The sequence below is a fragment of the Apteryx mantelli genome, chromosome 5, assembly GCF_036417845.1.
Source record: "Apteryx mantelli isolate bAptMan1 chromosome 5, bAptMan1.hap1, whole genome shotgun sequence".
NCBI classification, from domain to species: domain Eukaryota; kingdom Metazoa; phylum Chordata; class Aves; order Apterygiformes; family Apterygidae; genus Apteryx; species Apteryx mantelli.
In genome coordinates, this window is record NC_089982.1 from 19,768,667 (window position 1) to 19,785,165 (window position 16,499).

The 16,499-nt window shown below is 40.6% G+C and overlaps 1 protein-coding gene across 3 annotated transcripts in view; it reads right to left on the reverse strand.

The window, feature by feature from the left end:
• Positions 1-9,768: 9,768 nt before the first annotated feature.
• The window catches only part of LEF1 (lymphoid enhancer binding factor 1), a 65,189-nt gene continuing 58,458 nt past the window's right edge, over positions 9,769-16,499 (reverse strand). For 2 of the 3 annotated variants that reach the window (XM_067297599.1, XM_067297600.1), the window contains one exon: positions 10,809-10,893. Coding sequence is in view for 1 of the 3 variants with exons in the window: in XM_067297598.1 (XP_067153699.1) it covers positions 10,814-10,893 (80 nt within the window). In the remaining 2 variants the exon portion in view is untranslated. Of the gene's footprint in view, positions 10,894-16,499 lie in introns of all 3 variants that reach the window. The other variant, XM_067297598.1, reaches the window with a different exon arrangement.

Here is a 16,499-nt window from a genome sequence, read left to right on the forward strand (position 1 = left end):
TTATGCCATACTTGGGTCAATAAAGCCTGCAAATGAGTAAGACTTGAGCTAATGCTATATAACACATTCCTGTTGGCAGAAAAACAGGTGCTAGAGAATGTGAGGTGAGATCATCTGCTAGTACCTACATTCTCTAGCATCTATTTTTTCTGGTGTTACTTTGTTCTTTCTGAATTGCAATGCAGTATTGAGATCTGAGATCCCTGAGCACAGTGTCCTTTAAGTGTGTGCAATGTAGCAGCATACAGATGATGGGATTGCATTGTTCCTTGGGAAGAAAATAAGAGGTTGATGAGCCATGGGAAAGTATGTTTTGGTTTCTGCTGCTGTTTTGTGAAAGTGCTGCTAACCTGTATTTGATGAATAATTCTTCTCCTTGCAGACAGATAAGAGAATTTGTATGAAACTACAGTTGCTTGCCGTTCTGTAGTGAATTCTTTGCTGTAAGTATTCTCTGCATACTATGTAGCATCATGAGATAGGAAATGTTTTCTATGTCTCAGAGTATTGCTCTTCAAGCCTGCATCCATTTTCATAGATATATTAGCTGATGGTTATCACAAATGTTAGAATGAACTAAAAGATATCAACATGTAATTATCAAAATTTAATTTGCCAGGAGCAAGTGGCTTTAAGGATGTGGGTAAACCAGAAGCTATCTTTGTAGTTTAGTGACCAACTTTCCTTAAAAAATTACTGCTTACGGTTTTGGAGTCAGTTTTTCAAGTGAGCCAGCTTGATGTAGTCTTCTTGTGCCTGTAGCTATCATACTATGTCCTTGCTCTTCTAACTAGTGTCACAGCACAGTGAACCATATTTCAGTGTTTTTATTCATAACAGTTTGCAACCCTGTGAACAATTATAAAACTGACCTGAATGATGCCTATTTTTCTGTGCTGTTCAGAAGAGCTAAGAACAGCAGCTGAAGCAGATGCTGTGATCACTTTGGAGAGCTAGATCTTTCCATGTTATATGTTCCTTCAGTAGCTTTTCCTGTTTGCAGCCTGAGGAAGTGGCATTTAGCCTTCTGCTGAATTCTGTTAAGAAGGGTTAAGCACAGGCACACTCTGTGCTCCCTGTAGCAGTTGGTAATTTTTAAGATGATTTGTAGAAAGATCTGTCTTGAATTTGATGATCTTCTCAAAGTTCATGTTAAAACTTAAATTCCTTTTTACATACCATTCCCTATTCAGTATACTTATGCATTTATAAAGGCAATGCTATGTAGAGTCTGTTAAAATGTATATAATGAGGTCCAGGGTTGTTACTGATATTATATTAATCAGATTTAGGATTGCATGCCCATAGAGCAGCATTGTACTTGTTAAATTCCCTCTTCTCTTTTATTCCCTTAATTTTGTTTTCTATATATTGCAAATAACTTGCAGCATTGGATTTTTTGCACAGAAACCAGCACCATAAAGCTGTAGCCCTGGCTGGATTCTTTGCTCGCTTCTGGAGCAGGAATAATATAAAATGCCAAGCCTAGTTATTAAAGGAGCCATTTCTTTTGCCATGTGGTGGCATAAGGCATCAAAATGAGGCATGAGGCCAGGTTTTGTTTCCAGCCTTGGGTCAGATGCTGTCGGTTGGCCAGGGCACAGGACCACAAGGGTTTTGTTTGGCAGGCACTGAGGAACTTATCGCTTACTTTGGCCGTTCTAGGCTGCCAGATAACAGGATTTTTTCCCAGCCTGTTGTTTAGTGCTGCTTTGTTGGTGCATCTCTGTCCTGCCTAGTAACAGCCTCTGCTATTCTGGTCCCATTTTTCTGCCAGCAACCACTTCTATGGTGGTTTTCTGTAAATGGACAAACCCTTACAGTATTTGCTGGATAAAGAATGCAAAATTTTTGTCATTAGTAACCTAAACCCCCCATTTGGAGTCTTGGCTTCAGCAACAAAAATCTTGTGGATTAACCACTTTCACCAGTAAGAGGCTTTCTGATGAGCTGTGGGAAGAAGTGTATGCTTGGCTGTAGGTCTACAGTAAACAGCTGGAACTTGCATGTGGTGAATTAGCACCAAATAAAATCCCCCTTTTTTGCTTAATTATCCTTGCATTCTCAAATGGATCTATTAAATGTTTGTGCAATAGAAATTGGTTAAACCGCACATTTACAATAAGTGGGGTTTTGATTGTGCACAGACTGAGATTCATCTGCTGTGCTGGTGGCAGAGCCTGTGTAGGTAACGTCTTTGATCGGATGAAGGGATTACTCTATTCCCTGCCTCCTCCTCCTCCTCCTGCTCCTCAGCATGTAGGGATGTCCTGAGCTGGATTGAAGCACACTGGCTGTTGGAAGCCCTGTTCCGTACGTTTTTAACTATACATGAACTTTGTTTGAGACCTGCCATTTTGAACAGTGCAAAGCTGCAAACATAAGCAGGTGTAAGATGTACTGTAATTATATTTCATAGACCTTTTTAATTGTTGGCTTTCTCTAAAAGAGGTTTTAAAAGGTAAAACATTTCTGACATCTACTTGAAGTCCCTATTTCTCTGACTGTGACAGGAAGGCTGATGGGTTCCTTCCAGTTGATGTTAAAATTCTTTCTCCTTTACAATTTAGGGCAAGATTTCGAAAAGCCTTTCATTTTAGTTGGAGGCCTGGTGTTTTTTTCCAGAATGTCTTAAGGAGGTGTGGCCTCCAGCTTCCAGTGACTTTTTGGACACTGGAATGCCTATCAGAATTTAAAGATGGATTTATTTAAGAGTCTAATTTTCAGGGTCTCAGTTTTCTTTAAATCTTGAGCTTAATCCTCAAAAGAACAGAAACTATTAGAAGAGAGCTAGCATGTATTTTTATGACAAGTCCCCCACATACAAATGTTGAGAGAATGTAAAGGGGAGCAGCAACATTCTGCCTTTTCCCCCTCTATTTGCTGTTTATTTACTTTTTTGAACAGAATCAATTGCAAGAATAAAACCCTGCTCAGTGCTGCTAATTAGTCATTTCAGACAGTAGCAATGACAACATTCTTCTGAGGGCAGAAAAAGTGCCGCCTCCTGGTTTCTCTACCCTCACTTTCTGTTGACCCAAAGGGTTATGACAACTGCTTACAGATTAATTTCTGGGTACTGTCATGAAATTAGTGTCAGAGGGAGAGCAGCAAAAGTTAAGTACCCAAATGAGCTTTTAAGTGCCTAAAGAAATTTTGTGCAGTATTGTTTGAGGAAGGAGCATGGGTGAATGAGGCTACAGGAAAATATTTCATCAGGAGATAGCAGATATGAATGAGGCTGTGGATTTTCAAACCTGTTCAGGATGCTTTTAGGAAAATGGCAGTATCTGTGTAGGGTGAGACCTATGAAAAATATTTAAATAGCTTTCTTTAAGGTAGGAGACAAAAGAAAGTTATAGAAGTTAATTTGCTTTAGTATTAGACAGATGAGGTTTTGAAAGTGGTAGATTTCCCTTTTAAAAAGAGAGAATATGAGAGGGGAAAAGGATGCTTTTAATGTCGCAAGTGGTTTTCCTGATATCATCATCTCTTCCCCCCCTTTCTTTTTTAACAAAAGCATTGATTGGAACTGAGGAAGATTTGTTTCTCTTTCTTAGAGACTTGGCATTTTCTTTCATTTTTGGCTAAAACAAAGGCTGATGTTGCCTAAGTTGACAATAAACTGGCAAATCTGTCAACTGAAGCCAGTATTGTTACTTGAATCTAAATTTGTATGGACATTCAGTTGTCTTAGAATAAAAATTGAGCATTTAGTTTACCTCTAGGCCAGAGTTATACTCTGGAAGATCATTTGCAGAGGTTTACAGCTGAAAACATTTAGCTTATTGGCAGGTGGCATTTAAGGTAGCATGTTAATGGAAAGGAAGAATAACGTCAAACGATGATGAATATGTCGAATGATTGTACAACAGCTGTGATCTTCTGCACACAGGCTTACTGCTTTTTGGCAAAGGACAGAGTTTTTTGACAGTGGCAGCTAACACTACAAGTAGGGACCTGTTTCTGGTAAGGATTATGCTTTTGAAAAATCCCATTCCTTGTGCTTTTAGGGAATGGACTGTTCAGGAGTGGTGGGTAGGAGGTACTGGTGTTCCGCAGCCTTATCTTCCCTTTCTTCTTTTCTGTATGCTGTTAGTTACAACCCTCGGTCTAAGCACAAGTCTCTCCAAGCTTCCCTGGGATCCAGGGAGGGTAATGCTATAATAATGCAATAGAAGATAGTTCAGGTAAAATATTTAAATCTACTGCCTGCATCTTACTCTGTTGTATTACTATTCCCTGAGTTATCATTGCCTCTAGAAGTGAGGTTAACTCCCAAACAAAAAATGATAATGGGTTATGCTAGTGAGACATCTATTGGGCTAAGATGACCTGAAGAATCCTTCTAATGTGGGAAGATTATTATAGTATATTCCATGTTAATATAACTGTGTGGGAGCAGTTTTATTACCTAAATCTGTAGTGCAGTTGTACACATCTCATTTATGATATCCCCTTAATTCTTCCATTGGCAGTTTACAGCAGTTATAGGTTGTGACGAACAGAAAAAATTACATATCTGTGAGCTAAAGCAGTACCATCCCAAGAGTGCATTTCAGGAACAGATATACAGGGAAATTCAGAGGGATTCTTTCTTAGACTGATTTGAAAAGAAAACAGTCCCACATTCTTTTTTCAAATGGTATTTATTTCCCAACTTGCCTGGATAAAGATGTAGAGTAGGTTGTAGTCTTGTGCAAGATTTAAATTCCATCTTTTTATGTTCATAGGAAGTAGAGCGTCAGGTCACTGGAAAGAGGAGACTGCTTTGCAGTGCAAGGGAGCATTTAGCAGTGCTGTTCCATCGCAGCCCTGACTGAGTGCTATCTGTTGGAGAGCAGCAGAGAAGTCCCAGCTACCCATGAGAATGGAGCAGGAGCAGAAGGGTCAGTGAAATACAAGAGAAAAGTGGGAGGACAGAGAAACCCTAGAGCAGGAGTGAACTGGAATGGACCAGAGGGAGAAGGGAGTAAACTGTTTGGATATTGAAACATTTGTTTGCCATTCTGTTTCAGAAAGGGACACCGCTATAAGAAAAAAAGGTGTGGAGTAACTGATTTAGAATACCAGCATAGGCAGAACTAGACTGCTTAGTGGTTAACTGAGTGGTTTTGAGTCATGCGGTTATACCAAACTCAAACCAATGGAAACTTTTAGACCGTATGTCAAAATGTTCCTTATAAAATCTGAACTTTCAAACAGTGACCAAAAATCCTGTTTTTAAATTTGTTGAGGGACCTTAGATGTTTTGATTGTGAATTCTTTCAGGACATTTTACTAAAAAGTTGGGTAGAGTTTGAGCTAGCAGGTTCTTACAGGCCTGAAAAAAGCAATGGCCTTTCTCCTGTGGTTCTTCAGACATGGGATTTTTTTGTGTTTTTTTTTTGTGTTTTTTTTTTTTGCAGATATGATTACTATCTGTCTAATTTAGGATTGAGGGGGAGAGGAAGAAGTTGTTGCTGATAGTGCTAGCCGTGACAAAATAAAACAGATGTCACAGGAGGAGAGTAAGAAGGGACCACATCTCAGGGTAGCAAAAGAAGCAGCTAAATTTTAAGAATCTTGTCTGCCCTGGGCTTTGAAACTTTTTCTCAGTTAAGTGGTGTAGTCACTACCATGTTCTGTATTGTGTCCTGTTGTATTACCCAGCGCTTCACTTTCACAGGCAGGTGCTAATAAAAACTAAGCTTATTTAGCATGTTGTTTTGTCAAGATCTGAGTCCCTGTTTCCATGGCTTGTCCATTCTATGGAAGAGACAGAGATGGTCTTACCCCTGCCTAAGCAGTATCTCTGAGTTTGTTAGTCATTTTTCTTGGCTGTGAGAAATCGGTCCAAATTCAAAGAGTTGCCTCTCCAGATAAGTGCCTTGATCACCATTAAGTTCTGGAGTATGTTGCTTTTCTTATTTTGCTGAAGATTTAATTTTGTCGTAGTTACCTTTTCTTGGCACAGCAAACCCAATACACCAATTCCTAGGGTTGGTTGCTCTGCTGGTATGTAGCAGATGGAAATTCTTAGCTTTGCTGGTTCATGTTGGTTTTCCATAGCTGAGAGGGATGAACAAACCTGCCGCTTACTTGTATATGCTGGGTATCTGGGAGGTGGGATGGGAGAGTTTCTATATAAAAGGGGGCATATTTCAATAATACTATTCACAGGTGTGCGAACCTTGGCATCTCAGACCAGGTAAGCAGTGACTATTATCTCAGTCAGGTGAATGCGGCTTCTGTGACTCAGTTGAAGTTACAGTTGTTGCAGGAGGAGTGTGCCAGCCAGAGAGAAGACGGTGTCTAAAGCTCGTGGCCTGAAGGTATGAGTAACTTAGCTGGGAAGAAGGAGAGCAGAATTTTTGCTTTGACCTGGCTGAAAGCTGGTGGTTAAAAGGTTGATTTCCCATATTCCTGGCATATATGTCCCTATTCTTGGGGCTGCAGACTCTTTTCTTGCTGAAGCAGATCTTTGTATCCACGAGGAGACCCACAAGGTAAATTCATACATTAATACAGAGGTTCTCTTACTGGTCTGTCATGTGGAAAAATCAATGTGTTCAGGCACTTTCTAGGTTTTTGGCTTCATCTCAGCATGTCTGTGTTTACAGCAGGCCATTTTCCTGTTACAGCTGCTCTCCTTTTGGCTGACTTCCTTGTTAGCCCGGTAGTTTTGTCACTAACCTGACTTAGGAGAGATGTTTTCATAGCTTGACAGGGTCCTGGCTATTTGTTTGTGGATGCATTTTTTTTCCCCTGTAATGCCCTACTTTGTATTAGCTGGTTCTGCTGGAGCAGGAGGCTGCCTGACATATTGGCCCCTTTGTGAATGCAAGGGAACAAAATTCAAATAAATTATTAGGGAGGCTTCTCGGTATTTCTTAGTCTCTGTAGTGTCCCTCATTTTCTGGCTTTCTCGCTTTAGCCTAGTTGGTCACTACTGTAGACAGAGCAGGAAAAGACAGAGGGCCATCAGAAAACAGCGAATAGTTGCTTCAAAACCTTGTGGTTTCAAAGGAGTACAGATGACTGACAGTCTGGATTCTGCTGTCATACAGCCTTGAGTGAGGACTGGATCCTTAAGCTCCCACATTCACTGCAAACTCGCCTAACTGTCAAGCTATCGCTTGTACAACCAACTTGCTGCTTTTCTTTCTGTTAGTAAATCCAAAGCGGAAACTACAACAGAAGACTAATTCTCCAGAGCTGGAGAGTCCCTATGAGCATAACTCGTGAATCTGTCATCACTTGCTGTATAAGGAGCCAGGTTAGCCCAGGGCATTGTTCTTTATATAACAGAGGGGAAATGGCTCTGGTCCAGGTGAGCCAAAAGCCTGAGGAGTCAGGCCATCCTCTGATTAGCCATAAATAATTCTGGCTCAACTGCCCTGTTCTGTGTCTTGCTTTTTCTTTTGCTGTTCTGTGGGTGAGAGCAGGGGGAGGGATATGTTTGTGTCTTAGCTACTAGGATAGCTTCTTTTTTTATGGATGGGACTACCAGTACCGTGGTCTGTGCAGAACTGTTTGGTGCAGGCCAGACATGAGGTGCACAGAACAATGTATGGAGGGAGAGAGAGCATTTATGAATGCTTGTACAGAAGCATCTGGGTAATTAAGTCAGCCATTAGATAGAAGCATTAAAATCCTTAAAGACATTTTCTGTGGGAAATGTAAGGGCTTTATCTCCTCAGGCACCCAAGAAAGGCATGGTTAGATGATGACTTCTACCTGAATTACATATTAGGAATTTAGGTGTTGTTTTCGAGTCTCACCTTGAGTAATTTACTCGATTTCACATGGTTTTAAACCTAGTCTTCCTACTGTCAGGTTAGCACCATCTTCACTAGGTCATTTTTACAAGCTCATCTGTGTCCACTAACAAGCCGGTACAGTACAGAGAGGGCACAAGTCAGTTTACTCTTTGAGTAGTGCAGGAGCAAATGCCTACCAGCACTGCAGGACAGGAGCAGCCGCTGAGCCAAGCTGCAGAGAGGATTCCAGCATAGCACAGTTACCACCTTTCAGGTGCTCTCATGGACACATCCTGTGTCTTGTGTATAAGTTAACCTTTCCCGTAATGGCTATATGTGAAAAGACTCTGATTTCTGAATGAGCCTGACACATGCTGCTTGCTCCTTGTATGTTAACAGCAAAGATGTTATTCTTTTAGCTCATGAATTCTTTTTCTCCATCACTATTAGAGCTGAAGTACCTTTCATCCTCCAAATAGGCAATTACTGACTATGTAGCTTATTTGGGAAAACATGCTATAGAAGACTAAGACACCTCTACTGGGAAGTTTTTTGCAAAATGGGTAAGTAAGTGGCTTTTTAAGTAGCCATAGAAAAATCTATAGTAGTCCAGTTTTAAAAAGTTGTAGAACTGATATCTGTGGAACATGTAATTTATAGAACTTGCTGCAGTAATGCTTGATTTAGAACAATTACTGCACTGAAGTAGTTGGGTTTTTTTGTTTTTTCCTTAAAAAAACAAAACCTGAACAGGTTTCCAGCAGAAGTTGGGAGAATCAACTGGAATGGAAATGTAACCAGGCCTTGGAAAACTCCAGTATAAGGTTGCTGTTTCCTCAGAGGTCTTTTCTCCTGCCATCTGAGATCATTCCCTTGCCTGCTCACTTTTAAAAGTAATCATTAGTTGCTAAAAATAACTATTACAAAGACTAATATGCTAATTGAATGCTTAGAGTTGGATTTGTGTGCATTGCCTGCTGGTTTAAAAGGAAGCTGTTATAGAACATTTTTTAATTATGAACTTTCTTCTTATGCAACAGAGTTTAAAGGTCAGTTATATACAATCTAATCACAAAATTTCCTTAGGCAATAAACTCACCTGTGTGAGTTCCTTGTAGCTCAGTGCTTCACTCATTCCAAACCCACACCAAACAAGATTCAGGAGCTAGAATACAAGGTAGGTTGGTTCAATTTACAGTTCATAGTATTTCTTTTGCAGTGGTGCTCACAAACAATTGAACAGTTTGTCTGTAGCTACAGTGTTTTGGTTTGTTTTGTTTTTCCTATTGAAATCCTTTAGTAAAGTCAGACATCTGTGTTCATTTGGAAGCTGTGAAATACCAGTCCCTGAACAAATGGGGAAATGTATGAGAGGTTTCTGGTAGTGTTTGGGGCTGGAAAGACTCAAATGTCTGTATTTTCAGTTTTGAAGTGTGCAGGAATGCCACATGGGCGCTGTTTGCAGCAGGTAGGCAATACCAACTCTCTGGAACTGACTACATGAACCAAGCCCTTGCACAGCTGATTTTGCAGCTAGCACCAGTCCCTGATTGCAGGAGAACTTAAATAGCTGTAAGAAATTTAACTGTAGGCTCTGACCCCATATTTGGCATTGATGGCATTCAGAAAGAAGGGAAGCCATGTTCCTAATAATCAGTGTAAAACCACAGTGACAGCAAATGCATTCACTGAGATTCTGGTAGAAAACTGGAGGTAGAGGGAAAGATTGAAGAGCCTAATAGTTCTAGTTAGCCCAATTCTAACTTGGAAGCATGAGGGAAGCCTGAACCTGCCCATTCCTTACTCCCAGGATGAGAACAGGAGAGTTTAGCTTACTTTGGGAAGAAAAAGGTTGCACTTCTTTCAAAAATGACTGTTTACTTCAGGTAAGCAAACAGCCAGACACATGGCATGCACCAAAAGTGTGCAGCCTTAGAAATGACTGTGCCTCTGTGGGCTTATTCCTGCCTTCCAGGAATTCTGCTCCTCCAAGTGCAAGCCATTTTTATTTTTTGAAGCCAGACAATTGACTTTAGTTTTATTACAAAGCTTTTATTAAAAAAACAAATGCTCAGCACATTAACTCAAACTGGAATGACAAAAAAAAAAATCGGTTGACAGTATTTTTGGCAAAGGCTGTGCCTTACTATTTAAAAAAATGGGTACATCAATGCTCATTTCAACAACTGGCATAAAATCCCACTAACAGGCTAACAAAAACAGATACAAATACAGAACAATTGAAGTAATAATTCAAGTGCTGGGCTTTTTACAAGGAGAAGGGGAATGGGTGAGAAAGAGAACTCACTGCAGTCAGATTTGCTGGATGTATTGCTTATGTTTACAGAGTAGATGATGCAAGACTGACATGTCTACCGACCAGCTGACTGTTGTTACATTTATTTAATTCTGTAGGACACTGTATTATATAGACTGAGAGGCCACTATTTGTTACAAATAGTTTAACAAAAAAAAGCCACCTTTTTCCATACAGGTTTTTCCTCTGGCAGAAAAAAAAAGGAAAAAAAACCCACCCTTTATTTAAAAAGTATTTCAGATTTTTGACACTTGTTTAAAAGCTCATACCTAGTAAAATATACACCAAGGAAATTAAAAACTAGAAGTTAAAATATAAAAGCATTCAAGTTTCTTAAAAAAGCTAAAACCAAAATTGATCCTGTTGCACCATTAAATAAAAAGAAGTTTGAGTGTGTCTTCCTTGTCCAGGCGAATTCCATTCCTCAATGTGCTGTATGGGGTAGCTGTGGTCTACATTATTCTGTTGGCTGAAGCAGGCAGACAGCCATGCTACTTTGTTGCTGACTCAATATGGACACAGATGAGACAGGAGTTTAAGAGTGCAAGGCAGAGATGGAGTGAAGACAAAAGCTGCTCTGCTGACCCAGGAACTCATTTGCTCTTTTTATACCAGGGCTGGACCTTGTGATAGTGAAGGATTTTGGCAGTGATTGTCTTTATGATTCAGTGTCTCTAGCAGTGACATCAGGGTGAATGACATCCTAGACAGACTCCTTGGGGTGGTCTGCATGGATGAAGGACACACCTAGGGTTTAACAAGCTTCCATCTCCAGAAGGGGTCCTGGTGTTGCCGCCTTTGCTTTGCAAGTTGAGAAAGTGTTTCTTTTCCCACCTACAGAGAGGGAAGAAAGAGAGTGATAAAGTTTACATGAAGCATTTTTTGTTTGTTTATTTTTAAACAAGCCCTTCAAAGAAACTGTTCTCAGGGAAGTACATGGTGATGGGTCACTGTAACTCTGTGACACAACTGTATTAAGTGGAACTTGCTTTTGCAATGCCAAAATTAAGTGCAAAGTGTCACTACTTGCTCATGCTTGAAGTTTGTAAGAATATTCATGGCTTTGTTTCATTCAAGAGAGTACTCTGGACTGTAAACAGACGTCCACTCACTAGAAATTTTTTTTTTAAAAGAGAGCCTTAGACATTCAGCATGTTACAGAAGTAATTTTTGTTTATAGTGGGTTTCATTTATCTACAACACTTGACCCAGACATCTGTTACAGGTTTAGACATCCTCAGGCTTTGATACTATGGCAGTTGAGTTCAATTAAACCTCCATCTCGGAGCCTCAAGCACTACTCTCCGTAGAAACAAAGAAATGTTATCTTCTGTAAACAGCTGGGTAGAGGAGTCTGATGGGTGACGAGTAAGAGGCTTCTGTGAATGCTGACCCTGCTGCGCATCCGCACCGCTGAAGAGGATTTGTTCTACTCTCCAGTGAGGTAGGCAACATCTTTCAGTTGGGTAAGAGCCACAGGACACTTACCTGGCACCTGAGTTCCCTAGGACTGTGGGAGGATTTATGCTCTCATGGCATGTGAAAAGGTCTGCAGTGCAAGCCTATAGGTATTGGTCCCCCTCTCTGCAGAGAGGAACAGTCCTTGAACTTTAGGGCTCTGGGTTACATCGGCCTACTTACGCAAGTGCTGATTCAAGCCACCCCTGCCCTTCTGAACCAGACAACTGGATTGTAATGGGGACTCCACCCAGTGACTGGTGTAATGAGTCAGGCGTTTTCCCCACAGACGGACACATGCTTTCCAGTAACGGTCTCAGAATTATTGGTATCTCAAAAATCTACTCTAACCTCTAGCTCTCCAGACACTATCCAATTGCCAAAGAAGTCGAGGGTTCAATGAACAGAGCTTTAAAGAAGAACCAAAATTAGCACCAGGAATGCAGTTCAGCGGAGAAGGTAAGAGAGTTTTCACCAGAACAAACACCAATACTGATTCAGACAAGGAAGATACACTGTTAACACCTCTAATCATGCATGGCAAGATAGGACAAGTCTTTTATAAAAGTAACAGATTTGTTTCAACCACCATTCCAGTTTCTGTTACCAGAATTTGCCAGCTGCATGCATCTTGTTAGACTAATCATAATAGACTGATTCCTTGAGCCTGTAAGAGCCACAAGCAGAAATAAGCAGCAAATAATACAGCAGCAGATTTAATGAAGGGCCATTTTTAACCTACATTCTCCTCCTTTCCCCCCTTCCCAATTTCATGCAGTTTCAATTTAATTCATTACAATACAAAGCACTTTGCCCATACTGGTTGAGTCTTGCTCTTGAATAAGAAGTTATACAAGCTAATGTACTCCAGGGTAGAAAGGCTCCAAAATCGAGACACTTTGATTTTGGTGAGTGCAAGATCAGGCTGCAAAGTCTTACTATCAAATTGAATCCCTATTAGAGGCCACCCCCAAGATCAGTCTTTTAGTGGAAGGGAAAGTTGAGGACTATCAAGAAGTTTAGCTACAGACTAAGGTAGAAAGAACAAGCACAAGTTCATGCTAAACTATACTGCATCGCTTTAACTTGAGTGAGACCCTCCCCCCCAAATACCACCATCCCCTGATAACTAAAGGGCAATTTTCACCTGCTACTGATAGCCGCAAAAGGACATTTAAAGCCACTGTGGCCTTTTAAACAGCACAGCCAAAAGTCCACTGGAAAATCAGTGGTTTCAACAGAGGTGGTCTGTATTGACTAATTCAGTTCCTATTTCCTCATAAAACCAGCCCAAGTCCCAACTAAAAAAAGCATTCTTAGCTTCCTGCCTTTTTTTTTTCTTTTTTAAAGTAGCACACTGCTCTGTAACACATGTGGATCAAAGAGCTATGAAGGGCTCTACCTTTCCAAGGAGCACGAAAGAGAGGCCAAGCAAACAGCAGAGGAACACTGGGGAGAGCACCCTGCAGCTTTATATTTATTTTGTGCCTTTTCATCCCAGATTTTCAAAGGTTTGGTCCAGGTTGCTCTTCCTGGGAAGGTTTTCCTCTCAGTCTTACATGAAAACATTCAGCTTCCTGTTGAGGAATGGCCTTGAGGCGCCAGGCCAGTAGTTCACAGCAGTCTGATACAAGTGCTGTGATTCAGAGCTACTCCCCATTAGCAGCCAGGAATGTCTACTTCACTGAAGGAAATGAAATGCTCTTCTGTTGAGATGATTCCCTGCCTCCTCCCCCCTTCTCTTACCAGCAAGCTGTCTTTGAAGTCAGGAGGTTAAAATAACGACCACGGCCTTGCTCTGGCCCTCAGCTTTTTCAAACAGGGGCCATCACTTCTTTCTCGATCCAAATGCAGCTTTAGCAGCTTCTGCCTCATTTTCATAACCTCTCTCTACCCCTAATCATCCCCCTCACTAATAAAGAGAAGTTGCAAACACTATTGTAATTCTGTATGGGGGCAGGCAAAGCAAAGCCCCAAGTATTTTTATTTCCAGAATACTGCAATACAGAAAATTACACAGTAGCTATCCTGAAAACAGCATCTAGAACCCAGCCTTTTCCCAGCTGCACACTAAGGCTACACACTGGAAATTGCCTCTGCTGATGATAAACCAAATAATACCTAAAAAATAATAATGACAATGGTGGTGCCTTACAGATACAAAGCAGGTCAAATCAGGATTCTTTTCAAGAAACCACAGGCATGTGCTAAGGAGACTGAAGACTTTCCACATCTAAGGCTTCACTGGGGGGCTGTAGCTGAAGTCTCGCCAAGCAAGGCATGCCCTAGCAAAGCCCAATCCACAAGTGAAGTCGGCATAATCAAAGACTGCAATTACAGCTCCCTGGCTGTGGTTAGGCTTCAAAGAAAGTGCTGCAAGTCACATTTTACATATGTGAAGTCTTGAGCCTGAGCCACAATAGGAGGCACTGTCTGTGCCATTTGCAGCATACATCTGACTGCAGGAGGGAAAGAAAAAAAAAAAACAAACTTGAATAAGAAACAGAAATAAAATTCAACAATAATTCAGTGTAAGAAGAAAAGCCTTACTACTGAAATGATAAACTGGATTTCAGGAATCACTACAGTAAGAATAAAGCCTCCTAACAAGCCAGGGCTCAGTGGCTGAGGGCGAGCATTAGAGAGGGATCAAAATTCCTCCCCGCTCTTTGAAATGAGATGGATTGAAGGGTGGGTCCACCAAGGCCTTACGCTCCTCCTCTCTTCTTCCCTAGTCTTTAACTCATCTCCATTTTGCTGGAACAAGTGAGGGAGGATTATGCAGCTTCATCCAGGTCATGCTAATCGGAAGAGGTAGATGAAGAAGCTTAAGAGTGTCTGGGTATGTAAGTACAGAGTAAGAGAGAAAGCTAACCTTCATAGAAGGCAAGACTAAGAACTTTAAAACAGGCCCTTTTTTCTGCACCTTCCCCCTACCATAGGTTGTTTTCATACAGTTGTAAGGAGAGACAGGAAGACAGAAGTTAGTTATGTGTATATGTTTAAAAAAAAAAAAAAAAAAAAAAGTGACCAAACCTGGCTTTTAATCCAGTACTTCAAACAACATGGCAAACTTAGGGGCCTGACAACTGAAACTGCATCATTTTCTTTTGAAGTCCAAAACAAACATGTTCAGCTTAGTGCCAGTATTTAGCCAATACTGCACAAACTTGAGCGTGCAAAACCAGGCCGTTATTTAGCAGAAAGGTTCCCTCTGTGTGTGAAGCCCCTTTGTGTTTTCTTAAGCAGCAGAGCTGTAAAGAGATTCAGGCACAAGATGACAGATGCAGGCACTGCAGTCTGCTCCTCTTCCTGCCCAGCTGTGCCACGGTTTGTGGGGTTAGCCTAAACCAGATCCTTGAAATGTTCTGGGCAAACAAAAACAAACACTCCACAACCTTTGTTGTTTTTAAACAAAAAAGCACCTCCCAACAAAACCCCAGTCATTTCAGTAACCCGATTTGCTGCAGAGTCCCACAAGCTGTTACAGCACACGGATGGAGAGACCTACAGGAGACAGGAACAAGCTCTCTCTGCCAGAGCTGGATACAGGCAGGCAGCAGAGAAAACCTTTTAAGCTGCCTTTGTTGCCAAAGAAACAACATAAAATTGTACCCTAAAACTGTAATAGATACTGCCGTGCTGAAGCTATGTCAATGGCAGTAAGTTTTTCTTGTTTTTTTTTTTTTTTTTTTTTTTTCCTTGCTATTGTTAGCCTCAGCCCATTGCTGGTAACTGTGGAAGGAGTCTGCAGTGCCAAAATATCTACTAGTGTTTAAGATGCCTTGAAGTAGTGCCCCCTGAAAATACCTCTGCATTGACTACAGGTGGAGCCTAGTGTCTTAACTTTTGTCTTCTTAGTTTGGCCTAAGCTAGATGCATTAAGTAAACAGCAGTAATACTCTTTCCCTCAGAGACCTATTTCAGAGTAAGTTAGTATCAGTGCTGGAAATGCCCAGATATTTTAAGGCTGGTGTAGCTTTGTACAGCTGAAGTCAGTGATGCCAACACAGGCATCACCCCTTATCAAAGGACCCCAGTGTAGGCAGTATGAAACTGGAAGCTCTATCTCTGAGCTGCAGTCTTTAAAATGATTATACTGGAAGATCTGTGACGTGTTTTTCCTGTTGGGAGGATGGGGAGGTTCCATGCTTATAATAATAAACAGGTTAACTCTAGACAGCTGTCTCTAGTAGCTTCTTAGAGAAGAATAATATACTAAAAATGATCTCCAAGAGAAGGAAAAAAAAAAAGAGCTTGTGCCCCTTTTGTATCTCCATGGTATATAATAAATATTCAAAAGACTATTAAGACAGTTTCACGTTTGTTTTCTGAAAGAAAGAAATGAACCATTCGGGTCTCATTTCTCTCTGAAGTAATGGTAAAATTGTAAGTGTTAAAGCACTAAGAAAGGGGAAAGTTATTTAGCCAGGACTTCATGACTGTTTTTGTTAACTCCAAACCTTGTTTATTTTATAGATTAAGAGTTGGGAAGAGAGATGCATCTGTTCTGTGGGCACTGAAATAGCTACTTCAGTTCTTTCACCTGCTCTAACAGCAAAGACATGAGGTACTGGAAAAGTATTAGGAAATCTTAAGTAAAAACTCTTTCAAAAGAAAAAAAAGATAACATACATAGAATTTCCTCTGTAGATCACTGTTTCTGCCACAATTAAACCTAGCTTAGAATTTACACTATACTTTGAAAGATAGTCTCAACATTTAAAGCTGCTTATATATGGAATAATTTAAATAGTCAGATGTAACCTGAGTATCTTCTAGAGCTTCATCAACACTTCTACATACATGCATCCGTACATTTTACCACTGTAAAAAATGGCTGTGCAGAGAAACCACTGCAAAGCTCAAACACATCAACTTCACTTTGATGCATTTAAGTCATCTCACAGCAGAAAATTTCTACTGGTCCAAAATACACAAGCCTCCTGTTCTGTATCTCAAAAGACACACATATGGGAAGA